Here is a 24,646-nt window from a genome sequence, read left to right as displayed (position 1 = left end):
TTTTCCTTCCATAGACTACTTAATAACCAAAAAGTATATAAACCACACCCGTTGTTCGATTAGTTTCGCTTTTGCGAGTTATTTACCAGTGTCCATTGTGTGATGCAGGTTACCTTTTCTAGCGTCGGATTCTTGTTTTGAGGCAACAAAACATATTCCAGAGTTGTAAGTTGTTTGATTATGGCATAGTATATATTTCTAATACATAGCTATTTGTGAATATTTAAACATTAGTATTTAGAAAAAAGTGTTATTCGTTGTTTTTGCCTTTTTTCTGTAACGTCAGCAGCTTGTTTTCAGAAACAGACAGAATACAGCAAATATTGATCATTTTCTGGCTCCTTTGAGCTCATATACTGTGACTTTATATACTATAATATTGACACTGTACTTTACTTCAGGTGTTGGTGACCTGTCAGCGAGGAGACTAAAGATTTATACGCAACGTCAACAGCTTCTGGTTGTTACTGTGTTCCCCCGTGAGATCATATACGGTCAATATGTATATAATAATTAGAACAGTGATGGTGTTCTCAGAGGAGTTCATGACCCGTTGGAGAGAAGAGTAAAGATTTATATGTAACATCAGCACCTTCTGGAATCTAAGTCTATTTCTCCCTTGGGATTATATAGTGTGAATATGTATAGTATAATATTCACCGTCATTATGATCTCAGAGGAGTTTATGACCCATCGCTGCGAAGATGAAAGATTTCAAAGTCCCAGAGAAGAAGCTCTGAACATATTCACCGCTGGAAAGTTTTTAGTTATTGATCTGGTTGTGTATTCATAACTTTATTTTCCTTTTTGTGTACTAGTGTCATGTTGTCACACAACAGGAATTGGAGATTTGTCAGCGCCAGGAGTAAACAATCTGAAACACAGCTTACTGACCTTTATAACTTACTTGATCAGATATTTTTACAGAGAATATTTTGGGAAATTGCAGTCTAAAAAAAGATACTTTGCAGAGATACTTTCTTAGTGAATACCTTTGATAAACCCTACATTTCTGAATGATTTTTAGTCATTTCTATTTTTCTCAGTTGCGGTTCCTATTCACCTTCTTCCTATAGAATATATAGGACGAGTACTGTATATTATACTACTATCCCATTTATTCTTAAAAGAGTACGTGATTTGTTAGCGGAGCAGTGAGTGACCTCTAAGCGCTACCACAGAACGTTCCCAAATTCTACAGGATAGAAATTGTAAAAAAGGATAAAGCGTACATTTCTATGTAATAAAAAGTCATTTGAGTTTAACAGTTCTTTACTGGTTATTGTTCTTGTGAGCCCAGAGGATATAGTGCTGGAGTGTTTCTTATAGCACTTCTTTTCTACTTTATCTAAAAGTAACTCATGCCCTCTTATATTATCAAGAATATGGGGCAACACTTTTACGAACTATATCAGGAAAAAAACCGAGGGTGTGGCCACGCTTAAGTGATATTTTATGAATTGCGTTTTTATTTGTCACTCCTTTGATATATACCGCATCAGTTTCAAAACAAAGTTTATTTGTAATTGCTTAATAAAAACTGTTTCAAACAGACTGAGATTTTTGGTGTGCAATCAAACCTCCCTGTCAGAAAAGTAAACACCACATTATAACTAAATAGTGCTCCTGGGGGCTATCCCACCCGCAAACTTAATAAAAAGAAGAGCACAACACACAGTTATTTTTTCACCGTGATTTGTACACCCCAGGGCAATTATATAAATGGCCCTTAAAATATATTAAAAACAATTTTTACCTTCACAATCCCTGTCCACCACATTGTGACCAATGTACAGAGTTAATTGTGTTCCAACCCCCCCCTCTACCACTTAGTTTTCCCGTACTCCATTGAAGTGCATCACAAAATGGCTGACAACAGTGAACCGTTCCCAGCCAATAATGAGCAAACTTGTACTCTGAACACTTTAGCCAATAAAATGTCTGTGGTGTTCTGCAGAGGGGGAGGGAATCGCTCCCAGCAATTCTACTTTTAATGCTTCACAGCCAATGAACATTAAGCTTGGGAAGGTCCTGCTTCGAACACGTTACCCTATTCGATATCCCTGTTGCTCCTCGGAGGTGGGAGGGAATGGCTATCAACACTTCTACTTTCAATGGTTCGCAGCCAATGTACATTAAGCTTGGGAAGGTCCTGCTTGGAACATGTCAGCCAATTAGATGTCCAAGTAGAACCTACTGTGAATTCTTGGATGTAGTGATTCATATTGAAGAAAACTAACTACATACATACATAGCTCTTTACGAAAACGACGGCTGGCAACAGCACTTCACATGCTTCTACCAACATCCTGGCGGCATCCTGGCAAAAATTGTTTTTAAAATTGTTTTAACCTACCTTTCAAAGTTGTGCAGGTATCTAATACTTTTGGGCATCTAGGGGTGAGCTGCCGGCTGGGGTTGATCGGGTCCTTCGCGGGCTCCCAGCGGCAGCGGGCGCCATCTTGGCTTGGGCTTCGCTCTCCACCACAGCCCTGCCCCTCCCCCGCCGCTCCGCCCCTACTTATACGGATAGTATGAGGCAGCGCAGCGGACGAGCGCGGCGGGCGCGCCGGATGCGCGCCGGAGTTGCGCCTGAGTTAAGCCCGTCTGCGCCCGTCCGCGGCCGGCCGGGGCAAGGGGCACGGGATGCTGCTGGCTATACCATCTATACCCCGTCTCAGTTATGCCTCCTATGGTCCCCCGGATGTATAGATTCTGCTACTTCCATCGCCCTACAAAACCTTGGTCTATATAGTCCTCCCCCACCCCACCCCCCCAGTCTTGTATTTTATCTTGCCTCATCTGCTTTCACATCCTTTCCTGCCCCCCCTTCACCCCCAGCCCCTCCTGCCCAATTGCCCTCTACTCCGGCTACTCTTTTAAACACCAGGTCCGCCGTAAATCACCAGTACGAGCTATTTGACTACCTTGACACCAATGAACCAGATCTCTTGTTCTTAACCGAGACCTGGTTCAAGACCGACTCCCTGCCCAATGTGCTTGCCGCCTTACCATCTACTTATTCCGCCATTCGTGCGGATCGCTCTGACGGCAAGCGGGGAGGTGGAGTGGAGCTAATAGCCCGCACTGATGTCACTTTTCAAATCCTTCCTTCCCCACTCATCACTGACGTTGATCTTCTTGTAGCTCGTTCTACTTCCCATCAAGTCCCCCTTACTTTTGTTCTCATCTACCGTCCTCCCCAGCCCACTCCCTCTTTCCTTCCCGAGATCCAGACACTTCTGGCCACTTTGGCAGTTAATCACTCCTCTGTACTCGTACTAGGGGACCTTAATTTCTGGCCCAATGACCAGGCCGAAACCCCCCAATCCAAGGAATTTACCAGCCTCATGAATAATTTGAATTTTGTACCGCTCATTCACAGTCCTACCCACCAACATGGCCATACATTGGACCAAATCTGGACACTAAATGTTCCGTCCACTTCTCCTATTATTTTCCCCTGCCCTTGGTCAGATCACTTCACCATTACGTTTTCCCTTACCTTATCACTCCCGGTCAAACCCTCCCTCCCCAAAAATACCTGGGTTCGAAAATGGGGCAAGGTTAACATGCCCTCCCTCTGTTCGGCCCTGGCTACGACCTGCCCGGACCTTACTGGCTTGACAGCCGGCCCTCAATTAGCCGTAATTAATAACTGGCTCACGAGGGCAGGAGACGAATTCGCCCCCTTTAGGCGCCTCTCAGTAAAACGGGCCCATGCAGCCAACCGTTGGTTTACCTCCGACCTGAAAGAGAAAAAACTTGCTGCAAGAAGGGCTGAAAGAGTTTGGCGAAGAACTTACGACCCTGCCTCAAAAACAACTTATCTGGCCACTCTGCATACCTATAAAAAGAGCATCCTGGAAGCTAAGGCCGAATATTACACCCACAGGATACTGGTCGCAGAGTCACAATCGAAAGAAATCTTCTCCACTGTTCATGAGCTTGCCTCATCTGCCAGAGCCACATCAACCATTCCCCCGTCTCAATTCCTCTGTGACTCGCTTAACGAGTTCTTTATAGACAAAGTTGAAAAAATTAAACACAACATTCCCCAACCCTCCCCCACCTTTATGGACCCTTCCCCTCCCCCTTCCTCTGCAAAGCTGACCTATTTCCCACCCCTTACCATCGACACCCTTGGTCCCCTGCTTCAACGGGTCAAATCAGGCTCGCCCCAGGACTTTGCCCCTGCCAACATACTCAGGGAAATCTACTTAGCTTGTCCCCCACCTCCCCCTGACCCTTCTTAATGATTCCCTTATCCATGGTCATGTTCCCAACTCACACAAATCAGCGGTTGTCATCCCAATTTTAAAAAAATTGGACGCTGATCCTTCCTCTGCCTCTAATTACCGCCCCATTTCACTCCTTCCCTACCTTGCCAAGGTACTCGAAACCCACATCACTTCCACGTTGAGCACCCATATCGAGGCAAATCATTGCCTCTCCCCTTGTCAAGCTGGTTTCCGCCCCCTGCACTCTACCGAAAAAGTGGTCATTTCAGTCATGGACAAGCTGCGTGAAGGAATTGACATCAACCTTCCGCAAGCCCTGATTCTCCTTGACTTATCCGCCGCTTTTGACACGGTGAATCATACCATTCTTCTTAGCCGTGTCAGGGCGGCGGGTGTAGAGGGCCTAGCCTTTCGCTGGCTAGAGTCCTTTCTTGCTGGGAGAACACAGGGAGTCCATCTGGCTGGTTTTGCAGCGGCCTCTCGCAAGGTAGAGTGCGGGGTTCCTCAGGGATCATCACTTTCCCCTCTTTTGTTCAACCTCTACATCTTCCCCCTTATTTTTATGTTACAGCAACTGGAGGTCACCGTATTAAACTATGCGGATGATCTCCAGTTAATTTTCAACCTGTCCCATTCACCTTCATCTGCCTTGAATGTTCAAACCACTATGACCCTCATTCAAGATTGGATGAACTGCAGCCACCTCAAACTCAATCCGGACAAGACCGAGCTGGTCTTGACCGGAGGTGGCTGCAGTCCCTGGTCTCCCTCTTTTTGGCCCCCCTCTCTTGGTGTCCCTCCACTTCCGGTTCCTAAAGTGAAGACCCTGGGTATCTTTCTAAATCCCCAGCTTACGGTTCTCCCACAAGTTAATTCTGTGGTTTCTTTATCCTTCTTTTCCCTCAGAGTGATTAGGAAAGTTTCCCGCTTCTTTTCCCCCCCAGCTTTAAAAATCATCATGATGGCCATGGTACTGTCCCGTATAGACTATGGCAACATAGTCTACAACGGAGCCCCTGCATACATGATCCATCGCTTACAACTGGTGCAGAATCAGGCGGCCTGTCTGATCCATGGCCTTCCCAGATATCATCGGGTCACCCCTTTACTCAAGACCCTGCACTGGCTCCCCATAAGAGAGCGTGCCCTGTTTAAACTCGGCTGTCTTACCTATCAAGCCAGAGCAGGCACTGCTCCCGAGTTTATTTGCTCCCTCATTAAACCATATCGCCCAGGCAGAGAACTCCGCTCGGCCCATCTGGCCCTCCTTACCATTCCTCTCTTTAAAAAGCTGAGGGCGGGTGGAGCGAGATTCGCTGTCCTGGCTCCAACGTTTTGGAACTCCCTCCCGATTGCTCTGCGTACCTCACTCTCCTATCCCCTTTTCAGGAAAAACCTTAAAACTTTTTTGTTCACTCAAGCCTACCCCTAAATTTCTCCGCTGCCGCCATCCACTGATCACCACTAGCACCATGAAACCGTTGGGTATGCGAGCGCTGTACAAATGTTTTTAAATTCAAAATTCAAAACATCCTGCCCCACTCGTTCGTAGCATACCTTATGGTGAGTTCCTTAGGGCTCACCGCAACTGTAGTAGAGATGATGTCTAGTAATAAAGAACAGGAGAACATGAAATATCAATTCATGCAACAAGGTTATTCATGTAAAAACTTGACACAAGCCAGTACGAAGTTGCAGGGGGTATAACAAGGGCAAAGTTACTGATAAAAGTAAGAGGGAAGACAAAAGATCGAGGCTTATTACCACCTCTAATAAAAGATCTTTACAGTTCAAGAAAACCCTTAAACTTTGGAATCTTCTGGTAACTGTTCCAATTATTGCCAGTTCAATAGGCAAGGCCCCACAGGTGACACACAGACGACCGCAGTCCCTAAGGGATGCCCTAGTACACAGTTTTCAAGAACATATACCACCTTCCAGCTGACTAGATAAAACAAGGGGAGTCTTCAAGCCATGTAATAAGTGCAAGGCATGTAAGAATAGCCGGATTTATAGAAGATGCACTACTGAGAGTGGGAAAACTAGGCAGATCCGGAAACATATCACTTGCACCACTGAATTTACGATATACATATTGGAATGCCCTTATGGCTTACGATATGTGGGCAGCACCAAACTGCCACTCAAGATGAGAATTTTACAATACTTACAAGCCATCACTAACAATGATTGGAGTTATCCAGTAGCTCGTCACTTCCAGGTAGCACATACTAGTGACAACAGTCACCTGAAGGCTTTTGGCATTGACTGTATTGTAAAACATGTAAGAGGTAGTGAAAGAGAGAAAATGTTTCGAACATTGGAATCCAGATATATAATTGACTTGAATACAATAATACAGTATAGGATGACTAGCAGCGAGAAACCACAACGCATTGGCTGATTTGAGTCTCTCCTCTTATCTTCACATGCTATCTTTCATAATGACTCAGTATACATTTCACTTATTATTGCACTAACTGGCACTTTTTAAGATGTAGTCGCACACCCGTCCAATACATTTGGGCACTTGCCTGCTCAATTTCTTATTCCCTATAGGTATTGTGAGGTTATCACTACGCACTCCATTTCATAGCTATAGGTTGTATTTTAAGACCTCTAGTACTTTGGCGAGCGATCCGTTGCTATTAGACTATTTTACAAACAAGGGCACTTGCCAGGTATAGAATTTCTGGTTTGCATAATAATTGTAACCAGACCTAGAATAAGTCTACTAGTCTTGTTTTCGTTTTTGCCCCTATATATTTCCACTTTGAGCCTAATTTTTCAGTTGCCCATGTGGAAGTGTGATGGTATGCCTTACGTACTCATTAGGACATGTAGAATATAAATGAACGAATGCGGGGATCTACAACGAGAACTGTGGTGCCAGTTTTTATTTGTTTGTAAATACACTGTGTATCACAGATGAATTTAGCATTTAGGGTACTCTGCTGCACTCGATTGGCATTTGAGAACATGCTTTGATAATGTTGATGAATTTATCATGAGAATTGTTGCGATAATACATTTCATTATTATTTTTTTCAACATAAATTATAGTAGAATGGTATGAACTGTGACAAACATTATCATGCAAAAGTCTTTTCTCCATGTTTTCTGGCTCCCAGCATATTTCTTTGGCGAGTGGAGCACACCATGTAAACTTGAAAAAGGCTTCACAGCCGAAACTCGTCATTTTTGCACATAAATCTTGATGCTAAATCACTTGGTGTGCTGCTTCTTTATTCTTAACTGTGGAATGTTACTTGAACATATATACACATATACACACACACACACATATATATATATATATATACACATATACACTCACCCAACCACACACACACGCGCACAAACACACACATATAAAAAAAGAAACATACATGCACACACAGCAGCATAAAGATAGTTAGTATAGTCCAACCAGAAGCAAACTGCAGTGCACTACTATCAAAGAATAGAGGTTTTGGAATATGTAGAGGAGAGTATATCAAGGTGTCTAATCTAGTGAACGGACCCGTTGGTGAAAGTACTCCCTACTTAGGTAGTACCCTACATTCATTTCGGACCTGGTGAAGTTAATAGGGCGGCTAAGGAAAGAGAACAATGCTGTTAAGTAATCATTCAGCATGTGGGTGTGCCTATTAGATGAAAATGTTGCTGTGAAAGTCCTTCTACCCATTTTCTAATTTACCAGTGAAAGTTTCTAAAAAGAAAATTAAGAGAGGCTGTGAAATGCAACTGTGGTAATTACGGTTTTAATATATATATATATATATACACACACTGTAAAGATTAAAGGCAGGAGCTCTATAATGAAGAGGCCGAGTTAAACCTCGACAAAGCTTATACAGAATACACTGGCAAAGCTGGAAGAACATTTCAGTCACCAAAATTTCAAAAGTTTTCCATTGTCAATAAAAGGATACATTATTGTTAAAAAAAAACAAAACATTAATGTGCTTGATGTCATGTGCAAGTACACTGGGCATTAGTGAGGCTTAATTTTATTTATTTATTATTATTAAGAGCGGGCTCTGTCTCTTCTTACTTTTCTCCGTGGGGTGTAAATATAAGAGGCCTGGATTAAAGTACCAACAATGGCATCACCGTTCAGAGTGAATCAAGCAGTAGAAGAATGAAAATCAAATTGAACTTATTTTATTCATCTTCAGAGACAACAGAAATGTTCAACTTGGATTAAAAGTTTATTTACAACAATTTATGCATGTAAAAGCTTTTTTCTTTTATATATATATAAAACAAAATTTACCAACCTTTGGGTTAGCACAGTGGTACTGGTATTTCTCTTTGTCACAATTATTTACAATAGGGGGGAAAAAAAGCACACCATGAAGGTTCAAAATGCAAAACTGTAACAGAAATGTTCATCTGGGAGTTCTTAGCAACGCATAACCTCTCCATCCAATATCTAGCTCGCTTTCTCCACACCATGTCCACAAAAATGACTCAAAATCAACTTCTAGGTATAAGAACTCCAGGTGCCAATAGGCAAGCTTCTTGCCACATTTGGACTTGGAGAAAATGTTAAAAAAAAAGAAATAATTCTGGTTGTACATGCATTTTACATACAATCATTTTTTTACTGATTTAGACAATGTATACTGTACATAACTAGAATTATAAACAGAATATATTACACTGCTGAAATGTTCATATAAATACTATACAAGAAAGCATAATCTCCTCGAACGGAAAAGTCACATTTTAAATATGCATTATCTGAACACTCCATAGTTCAAAGACTCACTTCTATACAGTGTGCAATAGTTTGAAAATGCTTGGCTGTTCTGTATTCATTATGGAAATAAACATTAATATTTAATAAACATGTTCACAATCATCATTCAAACACTGGTTCCCTTTCAACACAAGGTTTCCCTATTGTTTCTTTAACCACAACCTATTGTTTCTTAATCATGTTGCAAAAGCTCAGAAAATAATTTAGAATAAATGTCATCTGTGGCAAGAAGAACATTGCTTCATAACAAATCTGTGTCAGACTTACAGAAAATTATTTTCATTAAAATACTACTAATGCCCATAAGTTTATAACTGTGATTCTTCAATAGGAATCTTTAAAGAAATCCGAACAAAGCATTATATGATGAAAAGGTGCCATTGGCCAATAACAATTAGATCCAGTGTACACTGGCCACAATATAAATACTTTATAGTTCATCTTAAGCAAATCTTCAATCCGGCATATCAATATTAAGTTTGGGAGCTGGCACAACATATTTTCCAGGACTCTGAGTGATGACTGTTCCAGCTTTCTTCCGCAACATTGGTGGAATCTTTGCAGGTTCGGGAATAGGAGTTTCTTCCGCGTCATCATTATCTTCATGATGCAGATCATAAGAAATATTTCCATATTCTCTCAAGAAAGGGAAAATCTCCAATAAGAACTGACAAAAGTCTTTTCGAATTCCAAACCACCCTAGATCAATAAAAATATAGGTGTGAATAAATTTTCTTTGCAGATATTCACCAGCCACAATACAATACGTTTTCAGATGTGCTTCGAGTCCATCAATTCACTATTATGAAGGAGAAAATTGTTTTGAAGGATACCACAACAAGAAAAGTACCTGCCTTCAGTTCTATGAACAACGTGTCCTTCTGAACTGACAGTTTCATAGAATATTACTCAGCAGCCACCTGTTAGCATGTGTGGTTGTAGATTCACATGCACTTCACACTCGTTATCTACTGTTGGGACCGAACCTTTGCAACTTGTTTTGCTTTGGAGAAGTTAGAGTTGCAAGACCTCGTGTGACTCCACCCTCTGTCCACAATGACACATCGTAGTGGTTCCACCTCAGATTATTTTATCGCTGAGCGAGTGAGTTGTGTACATGGAGTTAAAGACAATGTGTGCTGTGCATATGATAAATAAATATATATATCTATATCACTGAAAAAAACATAGGTTCCCAGTACGTTATAGTTAGTTGGAGATTTCATTCGTACAACACCATAGAAATTCGGCCGTTATAATTAGTAGACCTAACTATAACTCGCACCCTCGCAATGCACTGCTGGTGACGTCACATATTACATAACTCATTACATGCTCAGTGACATATCTGATGACATCATCCGGTGAATGTGTGTTTCTGTAAAGTATAAAAATGTTTTATATATATATATTTTTTTTTTTACATTCAAAGAAGCGCGGCACTCCGGAGTGAAAGGTTTTCAGCTTATTTTATTTCACAGATCAGACTCCGGAGTGCTGCGCTTCTTTGAATGTAAAATTGAATTTGAGGCCAGGATCCGGCCCCCACGCTGAGCACCCGCTGCCAGAGCGCGCCGATCAAAGGGATCACTTTGAGGATATATATATATATATATATATATATATATATATATATATATATATATATATATATATATATATATATATATATATTCACTGAAAAAACCATAGGTTATAGACCATATATAGTTAGGAATTAGCATTTAAAAAACCTTATTTTACTCGCACAAAACCATTGAAATTCCATATATAGTTAGTTGCACTAACTATATATCGCGCACCCGCAATCCACTGCTGATCATGTCACATATTACATCATTCATGACATGGTCAGTGACATCACTGATGACATCACTGATGACATCTCAAATGACATCACTGATGACATCTCAAATGACATCACTGATGACATCATCTAGTGTCTGTGTGTTTTTGTAAAGTTTAAATATGTTTTACATATTGAAGAATGAGTGGATGTATAAGTGTCTGGATGAAGGATTTAGTAGGTGCGTGACTGACTGTATGAGTGAGTGATTAAATGTGTCTCACTGAATGCATGGGTTAGTGACTAAACTGTCTTAATTTGTGCATCATTATGTCTGTTGTTCTGTAAACTGCTGCATGTGTTGATCATTAGCTATACGAGAGGCTATATGTGTTATTAATTGGTTGCCCAAGTATTTCTATGGGAGATTGAGTTTGTGTAGGGGTGGCTGGAAGGTGTGTGACTCTATGCATAGATGTGTGAGCAGTTTATTCACTAGGTGTATGAGTTCAAGAGTGCATGTGGAAACAGCTACATGGGCAGTTGACTGTGTGCATGAGTGTATTGATGAGTGAATGGATATCTCAATGCTACATGTCATAGTAAGTACATATGTAAAACACAGTACATGTGAGAGTTGGCATATATAAATAACTGTGCATGAGAGCCACTGAAAGAGTGAGTAGTTGTATCGATCATTGTGAACTTGTATCAGGGATTGTATAAGAGAGTAAATATGTGTTAGTATATGTTTCAATAAGTAAGGTGTGTTTAACTGTATAGTTGAAGAAATGGAGGTGAGATTGTTTCTTTGCATGACTGACTGGGTGTGTGAGTAACTCCATGGATGAGTGGCAGTGTGTGAGTGTCTGTATACACTGAGTGTATCTAAGGTTATATTAGAGTCTGAAGAGGTTTATCGTATTAGCACAAGAATGATGTCAAATGAGATGTCATCAGTGATGTCATTTGAGATGTCATCAGTGATGTCATCAGTGATGTCACTGACCATGTCATGAATGATGTAATATGTGACATGATCAGCAGTGGATTGCGGGTGCGCGATATATAGTTAGTGCAACTAACTATATATGGAATTTCAATGGTTTTGTGTGAGTAAAATAAGGTTTTTTAAATGCTAATTCCTAACTATATATGGTCTATAACCTATGGTTTTTTCAGTGAATTTTCAAGGTTTTGTAAATGCTAATTCCTAACTATATATGGTCTATAACCTATGGTTTTTTCAGTGAATTTCAATGGTTTTTTAATAGCAAATATCATAAGCTGTCGAATGTCAAGTACGTGGTAAGTGAAAACATTTTCGTGTTTATGCACACTGATCTGCTTTGAATGGTGCCCCCCCCCCTCATTTCTATTAGGAGTACTCTCTCTTTGCAGATAGTGAAAGGTAGTTAACGCAGGCCTTTGCCCCCATTGTAATCCGTCGTGCCTGCTTCTCTCTCCATTTGATTGATTGTTATCCAAGTATTTACTGTTTTAGAATTAGTTCTCTTTGGTTCATTCTCTATTTACAAACAAACACAGAGTCGCAATACTCTGTTTAGTCTTTGCAGATAACGAAAAATCGTGTAAAAAAAAAGAAAAGGAATCGAGCAAAATCAGTAGGCCACTAATGGGATCTCTTTTTGACCTCGCTAAAATAGAAACATTAGGAACAACCCCTCATGACAAATACAAAACTAGTGAGATGAACTGAACTCCACACAATGATGGCTGCAAAACAGCTCGGCTCCGCCACCCACCCCGCCCAAAATAACGATAAAGAACGGCTGCCATGATTGGTTGCGGAATGACCACGACGGAGCTACGAAATGGTGCTGCTCTCATGCTAACCCCAGCTTCAGTCTGAAACATCCAGAAACACTGTAGACTACCAATTCGATCAGTTCCGGTAGCGCCCCAATGTAACCCGGTAGAGAAGAACTAGCCCTCCCCTCTTTGACTGATGGTTCTTGTTGCCTGTCCCTTCTGTTGTCATTTAACAGAACTATTTAGCCTGCTGAAAGGGGTTGTGTTCCGACCGCTGGTTGGTGGAGACATTTTGACTATATTCTGTACCTGCGTTGTCGCGTAATGCGTCATATGACGCGCCGCGTTAGCGCATCCGGAAGTCATCCGGGGCGCGCAGCGCGTAACGTAAGCATAACAAGTCATGTGACTTGTTAATAAAACTTTTCATTGGTTCATTTTACTTTTCTTATTGTAATGATGAAAGGCTTGGTCATATGACCTAAAAATTACGCTTTTCATTACTTCCGAACATTATTTTTTCTTAAATATATGTTATAATGTTCCAGGCTAATGTACTTTCCCGGAAATTTTACAACTGTCCTGCAAGTAAAATATATTCTTTTTTCGAGAAAAAGAGCGTTTCTTCGTCCCATGACGGAGCCGTTGAGCAAAAGAGGGTCGACCTGCTGTCTTAGTCGCCGATACGCCTGAATATGAGATTCTTATCGATCACTTTATGTTGCAGGAATAGAAAACACAACAGCCCTTGACCATTTATCTTTACTGCGTTCCTTCGTATTATACCTTTTACCCTTCATGTAATTGGTCTGCTTTATTTCACTTGCCTTTTAATGATTCTAAAACAGTCACTATTATTAAAAACTTTACCAATGTATATACTACTACCATGTTTTCTTTTAAAAACCTTTATTGTGAAAATTTCATTATACAAATACGAGCCTATAACCACGTGGGCCTGCCACAGAGCAAACTGTAATCGTATATGATGAATAGACATTTACACTGTAGAGGAACGTAACGGGCGGGCCATTAGGTTGCAAGAACTAAGGTGTCTAACAGTTACGGAATCGGTGGACGTACATTTTATAATTAAAATACGACAGGGCCAGTTACAATAAAATTATCTAGATATACATTTGCGGGCAAGTACCATGGGTGATGTTAATTCGAACTTTCAACAGTACAGTAATCAATAACACATCAGAACTTAATATCAATAGGGATGTCGAAATATTCAATCAATTCTCGTCCCCGCCCGCCATGTGCTTCAAAACTGCATACGTATCTCGTGATTTCAAGGTTCTGCAACCAGTACACAACAAGGAGTTACGAGTCCCATTTATTCCGGCGCCATTTTGGGCGAGGACGGGCAGGTCCAGGATATAGTCAAAATGTCTCTACCAACCATCGACTATGATGATGTTCATATGCTGTATTTATTAGAGTAACACTCATCTGTCCACATGAAATTAATTTGCCACAATCTAAACATGTCATTTTAATCTTTCCAAAGTTCTTCTAAATATTTGGGACCGTTTCCCTTGCCTCTGAAGCTCTCAGTGCCACTTCTTTGATGAATGTACTAGCAGGTCAGGGGTTCTCCTCCAAATCTCTCTTTTATGCAGCACTATAATTAATTGGTGCCACCTCTCCATATGACAATGCATGGTATAGTTACCACAACTATATTTTTTTTCGGTTCCTCTGGAGAGTTCATCGTGGCAGATGAAGCGTGTAACGTACCGGGCATTTACCTTTTTTTGCATGTACAGGAAAGGAAAAAAAAAATCGAGCGTCCGAGTTCTAAGGTGTCCCAGGGCCATTTTAGTGGACCAGGCCCAAATCCAAAGAACAGGCCGCCATTTTGAGAGTCCTCTTGCAGCCGCCTGTCGCTGTAGCATCAAGAGCAGCCGAAACTCAGCTGAATGGCAACTGAAACGGTAAAGGGGCGCCCCACTACAGCAGACGAGCCTCCACCTAGGAAGGCCCATTCACGCCGGCTCCCCCCCCCCCTTCGGGCACCCCACGACGTTATTCGGAGCAGTATTGTAGGATGGCCACACCAGTGCGGCAACTTGCTAGACATCACCTCGGTGGTAACCGAATCTCAACGCCTTGTGGTGTCTCCTATTCAGAAAACATTGTTATGCTGCCTTCGATCTATTCGCCGCAAGTGCGCACACAACTCAACTGCATAGCTTGCTAGACACCACCTCGGTGCCATCCGGATCTTGGAATGTCAGCACCTTTTGGTGTCTTCTCTTCAGAAAATATTGTTGCGCTGCCTTTGGCCCCATTCGCACATCGGTCCGCTACTGACGCCATCTCACAGGCTAATGGGGCGCCCCACGCCGAGTTTCAGCATTGTAGAATAACCACACCAGTACAGCAACTTGCTAGACATCACCTCGGTGCCATCCGGATCTCGGCGCCCCACTGCAGATGAAGTGCCTCTCAACTATGAAACCACCACGGTGACATCCGGATCTTGGCGCGTTGTGCTGCCTTCGGCCTATTCGCACATCGGTCCGCTACTGACGCCATCTCACAGGCTAATGGGGCGACCCACGCCGAGTTTCAGCATTGTAGGATGACCACACCAGTACAGCAACTTGCTAGACATCACCTCGGTGCCATCCGGATCTCGGCGCCCCACTGCAGATGAAGTGCCTCTCAACTATGAAACCACCACGGTGACATCCGGATCTTGGCGCGTTGTGCTGCCTTCGGCCTATTCGCACATCGGTCCGCTACTGACGCCATCTCACAGGCTAATGGGGCGACCCACGCCGAGTTTCAGCATTGTAGGATGACCACACCAGTACAGCAACTTGCTAGACATCACCTCAGTGCCATCCGAATCTTGGCATCTCAACGCCTAGTGGTATCTTCCATACAAAAAATATTGTTACGCTGCCTTTGGCCCCATTCGCACATCAGTCCGCAACTTAGACATCACCTCGGTGCCATCCGGATCTTGGCATCTCAGCGCCTTGTGGTGTCAGTCAGAAAATATTGTTGCGCTGCCTTTGGCCCCATTCGCACATCGGTCCGCTACTGACGCCATCTCACAGGCCAACGGGGCGCCCCACGCCGACTTTCAACATTGTAGGATGGCCACAGAAGTGCGACAACTTACTAGACACCACCTCGGTGCCATCCGGATCTTGGCGCGTTGTGCTGCCTTCGGCCTATTCGCACATCGGTCCGCTACTGACGCAAACTCACAGGCCAACGGGGCGCCCCACGCCGACTTTCAGCATTGTAGGATGGCCACACCAGTGCTGCAACTTGCTGGACACCACCTCGGTGCCATCCGGATCTTGGCGCGTTGTATTGCCTTCGGCCTATTCGCACATCGGTCCGCTACTGACGCCGCCTCACGTGCCAACGTATTTTCTCCGCATTTTATACCCTATGCCGCATAACAGGTCATGTGACTTGTTTATAAAACTTTTCATTGGTTCATTTTACTTTTGGTTTCCTAATGATGGAAGGCTTGATCATATGACCTAAAAACAACACTTTTCATTGGATGAAAACTTTTTTTTTCCACCAAACGATGAAAGCCCCACCTTGTTTCTGGATGTTTCAGACTAAACTGGCGTCAGCATGAGAGCACCACCATCTCGTAGCTCCGTCGTGGTCATTCCGCGAGCAATCATGGCAGCCGCTCCCCACCAGAAGCCTGCAGGAGTCGGGGCCCCCAAAACTTTTGATGAATTCTCAAGGCGGAGGGGACGCTTTCGAGAATGGGGTCCAAGACCTAGCAGACAAGCGTCCGATTTCCAAGGTGTCCCAGGGCCATTTCAGTGGACCACGCCCAAAAAGGAAAGAGCCTGCCGCCATTTTGAGAGTCCTGTGGCAGCCGCCTATCGCTGCACCGCAAGAGTGGGCGCAACTCAGCTGAATGGCGGATTTTGACACAGTGGACCAAAAGCGGACGGAATGGCAACTGAAACGGTAAAGGGGCGCCCCACTAAAACAGATGAGACTCCACCTGGAGAGGCCCGTTCACGCCGCCTCCCCCGGGGCGCCCCACGCCGTTATTCGGAGCAGCATTGTAGGATACCAAAACCAGTGCGGCAACTTACTGGACATCACCTTGGTGCCATCGTTCTGCTGCCTTGGAACTATTCGCACAACAGTTTGCTACTGATGACCCACCCCCCGCGACGCCCCACGCCGTTATTTGCTGGGTGGCAACTTACTAGACATCACTTTCGTGTCATCTAGATTTCGGCGCGTTCTGCTGCCTTGGAACTATTCGCACAACAGTTTGCTACTGATGACCCACCCCCCGCGACGCCCCACGCCGGAAATCTGGACGTTGTGCTGCGTTGGGACTATTCGCACAGCCGACCGCTACTTCGTTGTTTTTCCCTAAAAATGTTTATATGTTATTACTATTTTTGTTTTCTTGTATATATTTATAAATTATTAAAGTTTTATAATCTTACTACTTTGTCAGAGTGCTATATATTTTTAATGTGACACATAATTGTAAAAACTTTGATGTACAAAGAGTCATCCCTGGAATCTTCCGCTTCACGCTCGGTCCCCTCCCCAATCACAATACAGGATGGTTTTCAGGTAATAGCAACGCTTCTGCTGTGACGGATCTCATCGAGTGTGGGCCTTGATCTACTATAACTCCTTTGAAGAGGGGTGATTCTTTACAGCTGTGGCCATAAACTACATCTGCAGGGCTAGCTGATAGCCTAGGACCGGCCTGGACAATCGGACACAGAGGAAAAGGAGTGTCAGAGGGTGCGGTAGTGAATAGGGCGAAAGGGAGGTGTCGGGCGGGCACAGGGTGTGATTCTCAGGGAAGAGCAGCGCAGATGGGGGGAGGTTTATTACCCATGCATAAGACAGAGAGCGGGGGTGACCACTGCCTGGGTGAGATGCTTGCGAGGGTGGGGAGCCATGCTAAGGATCGACAGCGTGCACAGAGTGGGTCTGGTCAAGGCATCTAAAATGGCTGCCGTGCACGACAAAAGTGTGGCATTTGAAAAAAGACAAGATGGCGCACACAATGTTTTTCAACAATTCCTGATTTCCTTCGAATCGAACGTTAACAGACGTTGGGGCATATTACCAAAGTTAAGCGATATTTATCCCTAACGATGCATTGCAAAGATTTTTTTACCGTCAGAAATTATCGCAGATAAACCTTGCTATTATCAAGGTTTATCGCAAATACGATAAAAAACGACCGCAATGCATTAATATCGCTGAAAACTCAGCGATATTCATGCATTACCGAGCTAATGCTCTTAGCCATGTTATCCACCTCCCATTGGATAACATGGCTAAGAACTGCTCAGGGCAGCTGTTACTTTTTGGAGATATTCGCGCTTATCTCGAATATTTCCAAAAGTTGTTAATAGGAGATAGCGATGTTAGCGACTGTTTCCAGTCGCTAACATCTTGGCATGCCCACTTTGCATGTCATTAGTGATAAATATCACTCACATGCAAAGTGGGACCCAAGATGGTCGCTATCTCCTACTAGCCGTCGCTAACTGGTGTTAGCAACAGCTAGGTAATACAGATATAATTTTATCTCCGCGAAGCGGAGCGCTGTTACAGATATATATCTTGTTTTTGAACGTTAATTTCTCAAAATGCACTGAAGCACATATATTGAGACATAGCAAAGGCACATCGGGCTACCAGTCCCTAATATTTTACCAGGTTTCGTGCAAATCCATTCAGCCGTTCGATTATTATTATTTTTTTTTTTTTTGCCCCGCGGGGCCCTTTTAAAACCTCCACATCAAACCTAGGGGGTCAGCGAGGATCTACTATGCCCCCTTATGGTCATTTGCCCCTTCGCTTTGGCCTCCTCTTGTCTCTCGATCCTACCGAGAGACAAGATGGCGGCCGCTACGTACTGTTTGGAATGTTTACAGACACCGGAGAGCCAATCAGCTTCGCTTCGCAAAGCTCCGTAACGCGAAAAGTACGCGAAGCGGTGCGCTGTTACAGATATATATCTTTTTTTGAACGTTAATTTCTCAAAATCCACTGAAGCACATATATTGAGACCTAGCAAAGGCACATCGGGCTACCAGTCCCTACAATTTTGCCAAGTTTCGTGCAAATCCATTCAGCCGTTTGATTATTATTATTATTTTTTTTTTTTGCCCCGCGGGGCCCTTTTAAAACCTCCACATCAAACCTAGGGTGTCAGCGAGGATCTACTATTCCCCCTTATGGTCATTTGCCCCTTCGCTTTGGCCTCCTCTTGTCTCTCGATCCTACCGAGAGACAAGATGGCGGCCGCTACGGACTGTTTGGAATGTTGACAGACGCCAGAGAACCAATCAGCTTCGCTTCACAAAGCTCCGTTGCGCGAAAAGTACGCGTCCTGGGCCGCTGCCCGGTCCGCTGTTACAGATATATATCTTTTTTTAAACGTTAATTTCTCAAAATCCACTGGAGCACATATATTGAGACCTACAAAAGGCACATCGGGCTACCAGTCCCTACAATTTTGCCAAGTTTCGTGCAAATCCATTCAGCCGTTCGGGCTAAAAGTGAGGCCAACCGCCCTATGGAAAACTCAATGTTAAAAACACGTTTTGGGACCCCCCTTTTTTCTCGGCCCCCACTGGACGAACCCCCCCCCAAATTTTCAAGGGCTGCTCAGAAACAAAATGTGCCATTTTCCTGAAAATTTCAGCCAATTCCGTCCACAAACGCCAAAGTTATTAGACATAGAATTTTCAAAAAACCCATAGAGAAAAAATCCTAACTATATATACCTACTGGCGACCGCCAGTAGGTAATATATATATATATATATATGCGCCAAAGTGTATTGAAGTATGAGTGGGTGTATGAGTGTCTGAATTGATGATTCAGTAGCTGTGTGACTGACTGTATAAGTAAGTGATTAAATATGTCTTGCTGAATGTATGGAATAGAGACTAAACTGCGTGAATGTCTATCAGTCTATTAGTTGGTGTGTAAGCGGCTGCATCGCTTGGTGAGTAGCTACATGAGTGTGTATATGGGTTATTTATTCGTTGTCCGAGTATCTGTATGGGTGCCTGTGTGTCCGGGTGGGGGGATTGCGCGGTGGGTGGGAATACTCTGTGCCTAGATATGTGAGTGGTTGTTTCACTGGGTGTATAGGTTTGAGAGTGCATATGGAAACAGATGTATGGGTGGATGAGTGTGTGTATGGGTATGTTGGTGAGTGAATAGATGGATGTCTCAGTGGTGCATGTGTGAGTAACTACATGTTTTAAAGCAGTATATGTAAGTGTTGGAGTATATAAATGGCTATATGTGAGAGTGAGTGATTGCAAGTGTATATGTATGGATGAGTGTGTGTTTCTATCAATGATGATTGTTTAAGAGAGTAAGTATGTGTTAGTATCTGAATAAATAAGTGTGTTTGACTGTGTAAGCAAGGAAATGGGTGTGTGATCGTTTCTTTGCATGACTGACCAGGTGTATGAGTAACTCTTTGGGTGAGTAGCAGTGTGTGAGTGTCTATATGGGTGTATGAGTGGATATATCAGTGGCTGTATAGATGAATGACTGTGTGTACGAGTGACTAAATGGGTTAGTGGGTGGATGCGTGGGGACGTATAACTCACTGAACAGATATGTACTACTGCTATTGGTCTGTCTATGGTTTCGATATTGGGGGTCTGCATTTTAGAGTGGGTGTATGAAAGGTTTTATTAGGGAATGAGGAGGTCTATCAGATGATCATGTGGATAATGTCATCAGTGATGTCATTTGAGATGTCAGTGATGTCATTGAGCATGTCATGAGTGATGTAATATGTGACATCATCAGCAGTGCATTGCGGGGGCGCAAGTTACAGTTAGGTCTTCTAACTATAAAGGTCAGATTTCTATGGTTTTGTACATGTGAAATCTCCAACTAACTATAACATCCCTGAAACCTATGTTTTTTTCCAGTGAATTTCTAAGGTTTTTTAAATGCTAATTTCTAACTAGAACGTCCCTGAAACCTATTTTTTTCCAGTGAATTTCATAGGTTTTTTAAATGAAAATTTCTAACTATAACACCCCTGACTATGCCTACAGAGGTTGGACATGTGAAAAAAGAAGAAAAAAGCACATAAAGAAGCAAAAGAAAAGCAGAAAGAGGCAACAGAAGTCCATAAAGACTAAGAAAAGTGCAGGAAGAAGCAAGACACGTGCAGAAAGAACCAACAGAAGAGCAGAAAGAGGCCTTGTTGCAAAATCATCCTGTGCCCACAACTAATTACTATGACCTCCTCTGTAAGACCCTAGTACATAATAGGGCAGGAGGATTAAAACTACCTCTTAAAACGTGCCACGGGGCGTGTTTACACACTGGTGAAGGGAGGTGGGGCCTGAGGTGACAAGTGTGCAAACTCACCCTGTTAGTTTAAGTAAGGGGATAAAGTCCCCTTGAATCCCGAGGGTCTAACTAATCCACCAGGTATGTCCAGTAAGTGCCACAGAGTTGCACTGCAGAAATGTGTAAAATGGGGCGTGGCCTTGGACCACCTCTCGGCAACGCAACTCTGTGAGCTTACTGGAGGTACATGGTGGACTAATTGGACCCAGGGACTCTCAGGATTCAAGGGGACTTAATTCCCGGACTTAAAACGTGCCACAGGGCGTGTTTGCACACGTCACCTCTGGCCCCGCCCACTCGCTTTACCACTGCGCAAAGGCGCCCTGGGTCACGTTTTAAGTTGGGGGATTCGGTCCCCTTGAATCCTGAGAGTCCCTGGGTCCAACTAGCCCACCATGTACCTCCAGTTAGCACTATAGAGCTTGCGTTGCAGAGATGTGGTTCGAGGCCATGCCCCATTTTACACCTCTCTGCAATGCAACTCTGTGGCACTTACTGGACATACCAGGTGGTTAGTTGGCCCCCAGGATTAAAGGGGACTTAATTCCCCAACTTAAAACGCGCCACAGGGCGTGTTTCCACACTTGTGACATCAGGCCACGCCCCCTCCCTGCACCACTGCTGTAAACGCATTCCCTGGTGCGTTGTAAATTGGGGGTTAAGTCCCCTTGAGTCCTGAGGGTCCATGGGGGCGAACTAGCCCACCACTTACCTCCAGTAAGTGCCACAGAGCTGCGTTGCAGAGTGGTGTAAAAAGGGGAGTGGCCTCTGATCACCTCTCTGCAACGCAGCTCCCTGGTGCATACTGGAGGTACCTGGTAGGCTAGTTGGCCTCCAGAGTGTTTCCATGAGGGGGCGGGCCTAGGCACGATCTTGTGCCTTTTTTTTTTTAAAGGGGGCTGTGTAGCTCCCTTCTTTTTACTTTTTTGGGGCCCTGGGGATGAAAATGTATTAACGGGAAGTGGGCCTCCCTACCATGGCCAATTCCGGGCCCCGGGGACCCCATCCCCCGGGGAATGGCCACTTTTTAAAACAGTATTAAAGAGGGGGGCTGCGGGCCCCACTCCTAAGGGCATTTATGGCCCCAGGGACCCCATCCCCGGGGCCGGCCTTTGCGTGTTTAAAAAAAAAAATATATATATATATATATATATTATTGGGGAGAGGGGCCGCACGGCCCCCCCTCCCTGGCCACTTCTGGCCCCGGGGACCCCATCCCCTGGTGCCTGGCCACCTCGGTGAGGACTGTGGGGGGAGCCGGCATTGCTTTTCCACATGGGGAGCTGCTAAGATACAGCTCCCCGTGTGGAAAGCAATCGACTTTGGTTTTTGGAAGAGAGAGCTGAAACCTGCTCTTTCTTCCAAAAACCAAAGCAGAGTTTGCTATGGCAGGGTAGGAGCTGCGAGGTTCCTGTCCTGCCATATCAAACTGCAGTGTCCCGGGGGTGGGCACACCGGGACACTGCAGGAGCCGGCCCTGGGGGTGGCGGTCCCCATGGCTTTCAAGGGCACCAGGAGGGGGGCCATGTGTGTGTGTTTAGATTACTCATACTCATGGCTTGATATGAATTGTAAAACCTGCGTACAAGGTAATGACTCCAAATGCAATTCCTACAATGTAACAATCTCCCTACGCACTGCCTGTGATGCAAAGGTAGCACACCCATCTCGTAAATGAGCCACAGGAGATCCCGGTTTGTCGCATGATAGCATTAGCACTGTCATAAAGTATTTTGTTTCTGAAACATCCTTAGATGTTTCACTAAAATTACAACCAACAGGCTGTATTTTCAATATACATGGTACAAGCCACAGATAGGCTGTTTAGTTATTGTCTGTTCATCCCTGTGATTTAATGCCACATCACTGACATCAAACTAGAAAGAATTGGTGATATATTTTTAAGTGCAAGATCACTATGATACAATACGTGACACCAAAGCCCACCTTAGAGCAGTCATCATGAAATACATTAAATGTGCTAATGCACAAGCAAGACAAACATTAATGATGTCTCTCTGGACTCTTTAATGTTAAAATACCATTAATACTTACAGTGATTTCCTCCTTTCTGTCCAAACGTTGTTGCCATTAAGGTTATTAATGAGAGCCAAAGAGGTACAAATATTGGAATATATGAGAATAAATTATGGTCATCCAATCGGTGAACAAGCAGAATCTAAATAAAGAGAAATTTAATCTAATTACTTTCAGAATATCTTATGGAGAAAATAGTCATTAAAGGAAGGGACATTTTACAAATTTCTGCATGCTGAGTGTTAGGAATTGAGTTTCTGGTTGGCTAGGGCATGCACCTAAGGCAGGCAGAACCCATCACTCTAGTCAGATAACTTGCACACCAAAGATAACCTGTGCTCATCCCCTGGTAGACTGGCGCAGAAGGGTCAGGCTTATCATCAGAGGCAATGTGTTAAGCGTTTGTGCAGCACACTCACACCAGTAACACAATACATACACCACAAAATAGACTCCACACAGAATTATACACAAATATATAATAAATTGTATATAACAGACCAAAATAACATTAATCATAATTACTGTGCTTATTATGCAGATCCCGCAGTAATACTTGTTCTCCTTAGCAGTGCAAGATTCAAAATGGCATACACTAGACCAGTGGTCTTCAAACTTGGTAATGCGGCACCCCCATTTTGGGAGGTTAGGGGGGGTAAATCTGAGCCCCCTCAGAAAACTTTTCACAATGATTCTAATAAATTAGAAATGTTCAAATATGTCTACATGTATTTAAACATTGACGTTCAGTTGTGTTACAGTTTTAAATGCATTCAAATACATGATTGTCAAGCATACTATTCTGGTCAGGTAAGACTTACTAATGTAAAAGTATCCACAGTGCGATTATTAGAAATGGGGGTGGGGGCTTAGAAGAATATTTGGAGTCCTTTCCGTTTTGACAAATACTCGCAGCTAGGATATCAGTGGCAACAATATGTTGGTGATGGCCCTTTACAGAGAGGCTTACTGCGGCTCATTTTTTTCCCACTTAAAACAAAGCACTGTTATCTGCATAGTGGTTCTTTTGTACAGAGTCTGGCGCACTCCCTGGGATCACTTGAGGTGCCCTGGGTGAGGAGGGAGCCCAGTTTAAAGACCCCTTCACTAGACCTTCAGGGCATGAAATGCAGCAATAATGAACGTCACACGAGTCACCACATGTCACCATAAATCACCAGTATTATATAACATACTGTAGGAAAGCGGTCCACATGGAATGTAAAAGCAAAGAGCTTTTATTGTATAAACTGACCCCAGCGAAGCAGCAGCAGCAGAGCATACATCTAGCTGGTGCAGTCTCCTTAACATCTCTAGTTAGAACATACGTCCACATTCCATACTACATCATACAGCTCTAATATCTAAATTACATACCAGTTAGGAAACTCTAAAGGGGCAATAAAGGAATATGATTAATACATGAAAATAAGCCTATAATAATACACTTCTAAATACAACAAATGTTTCTCCTAATGAAGAGACATATTATATATATATATATCTAAGAAAACCTGCAAGAAACAATATAGAATTACAAACAAAATCCTGTAATTTATTTGGTCTAATTACATTTCGACCCAATCTACTCATTCTTGCCTCATCACCTACTTTGGAGGTAGAAGGCAGTTGTTCCGGTTGGTCCAACCTATCAATCTTGCA

The 24,646-nt window shown here is 43.3% G+C and overlaps 1 protein-coding gene across 1 annotated transcript in view; it reads right to left on the bottom strand.

Moving 5' to 3' along the window:
• Positions 1-8,386: 8,386 nt before the first annotated feature.
• The window catches only part of TMEM185A (transmembrane protein 185A), a 152,018-nt gene continuing 135,758 nt past the window's right edge, over positions 8,387-24,646 (bottom strand). Inside the window, exons 6-7 of the mRNA XM_078688635.1 lie at positions 23,003-23,126; positions 8,387-9,708 (exon numbers count right to left, since the gene is read on the bottom strand). Of these exons, the coding sequence (XP_078544761.1) occupies positions 9,464-9,708; positions 23,003-23,126 (369 nt within the window). The 3' untranslated portion in view covers positions 8,387-9,463. The remainder of the gene's footprint in view (positions 9,709-23,002; positions 23,127-24,646) is intronic.

The sequence above is a fragment of the Lissotriton helveticus genome, chromosome 4_1 (genome assembly GCF_964261635.1).
Source record: "Lissotriton helveticus chromosome 4_1, aLisHel1.1, whole genome shotgun sequence".
Taxonomy (NCBI): domain Eukaryota; kingdom Metazoa; phylum Chordata; class Amphibia; order Caudata; family Salamandridae; genus Lissotriton; species Lissotriton helveticus.
This window is presented reverse-complemented; position numbering and strand designations above follow the sequence as displayed.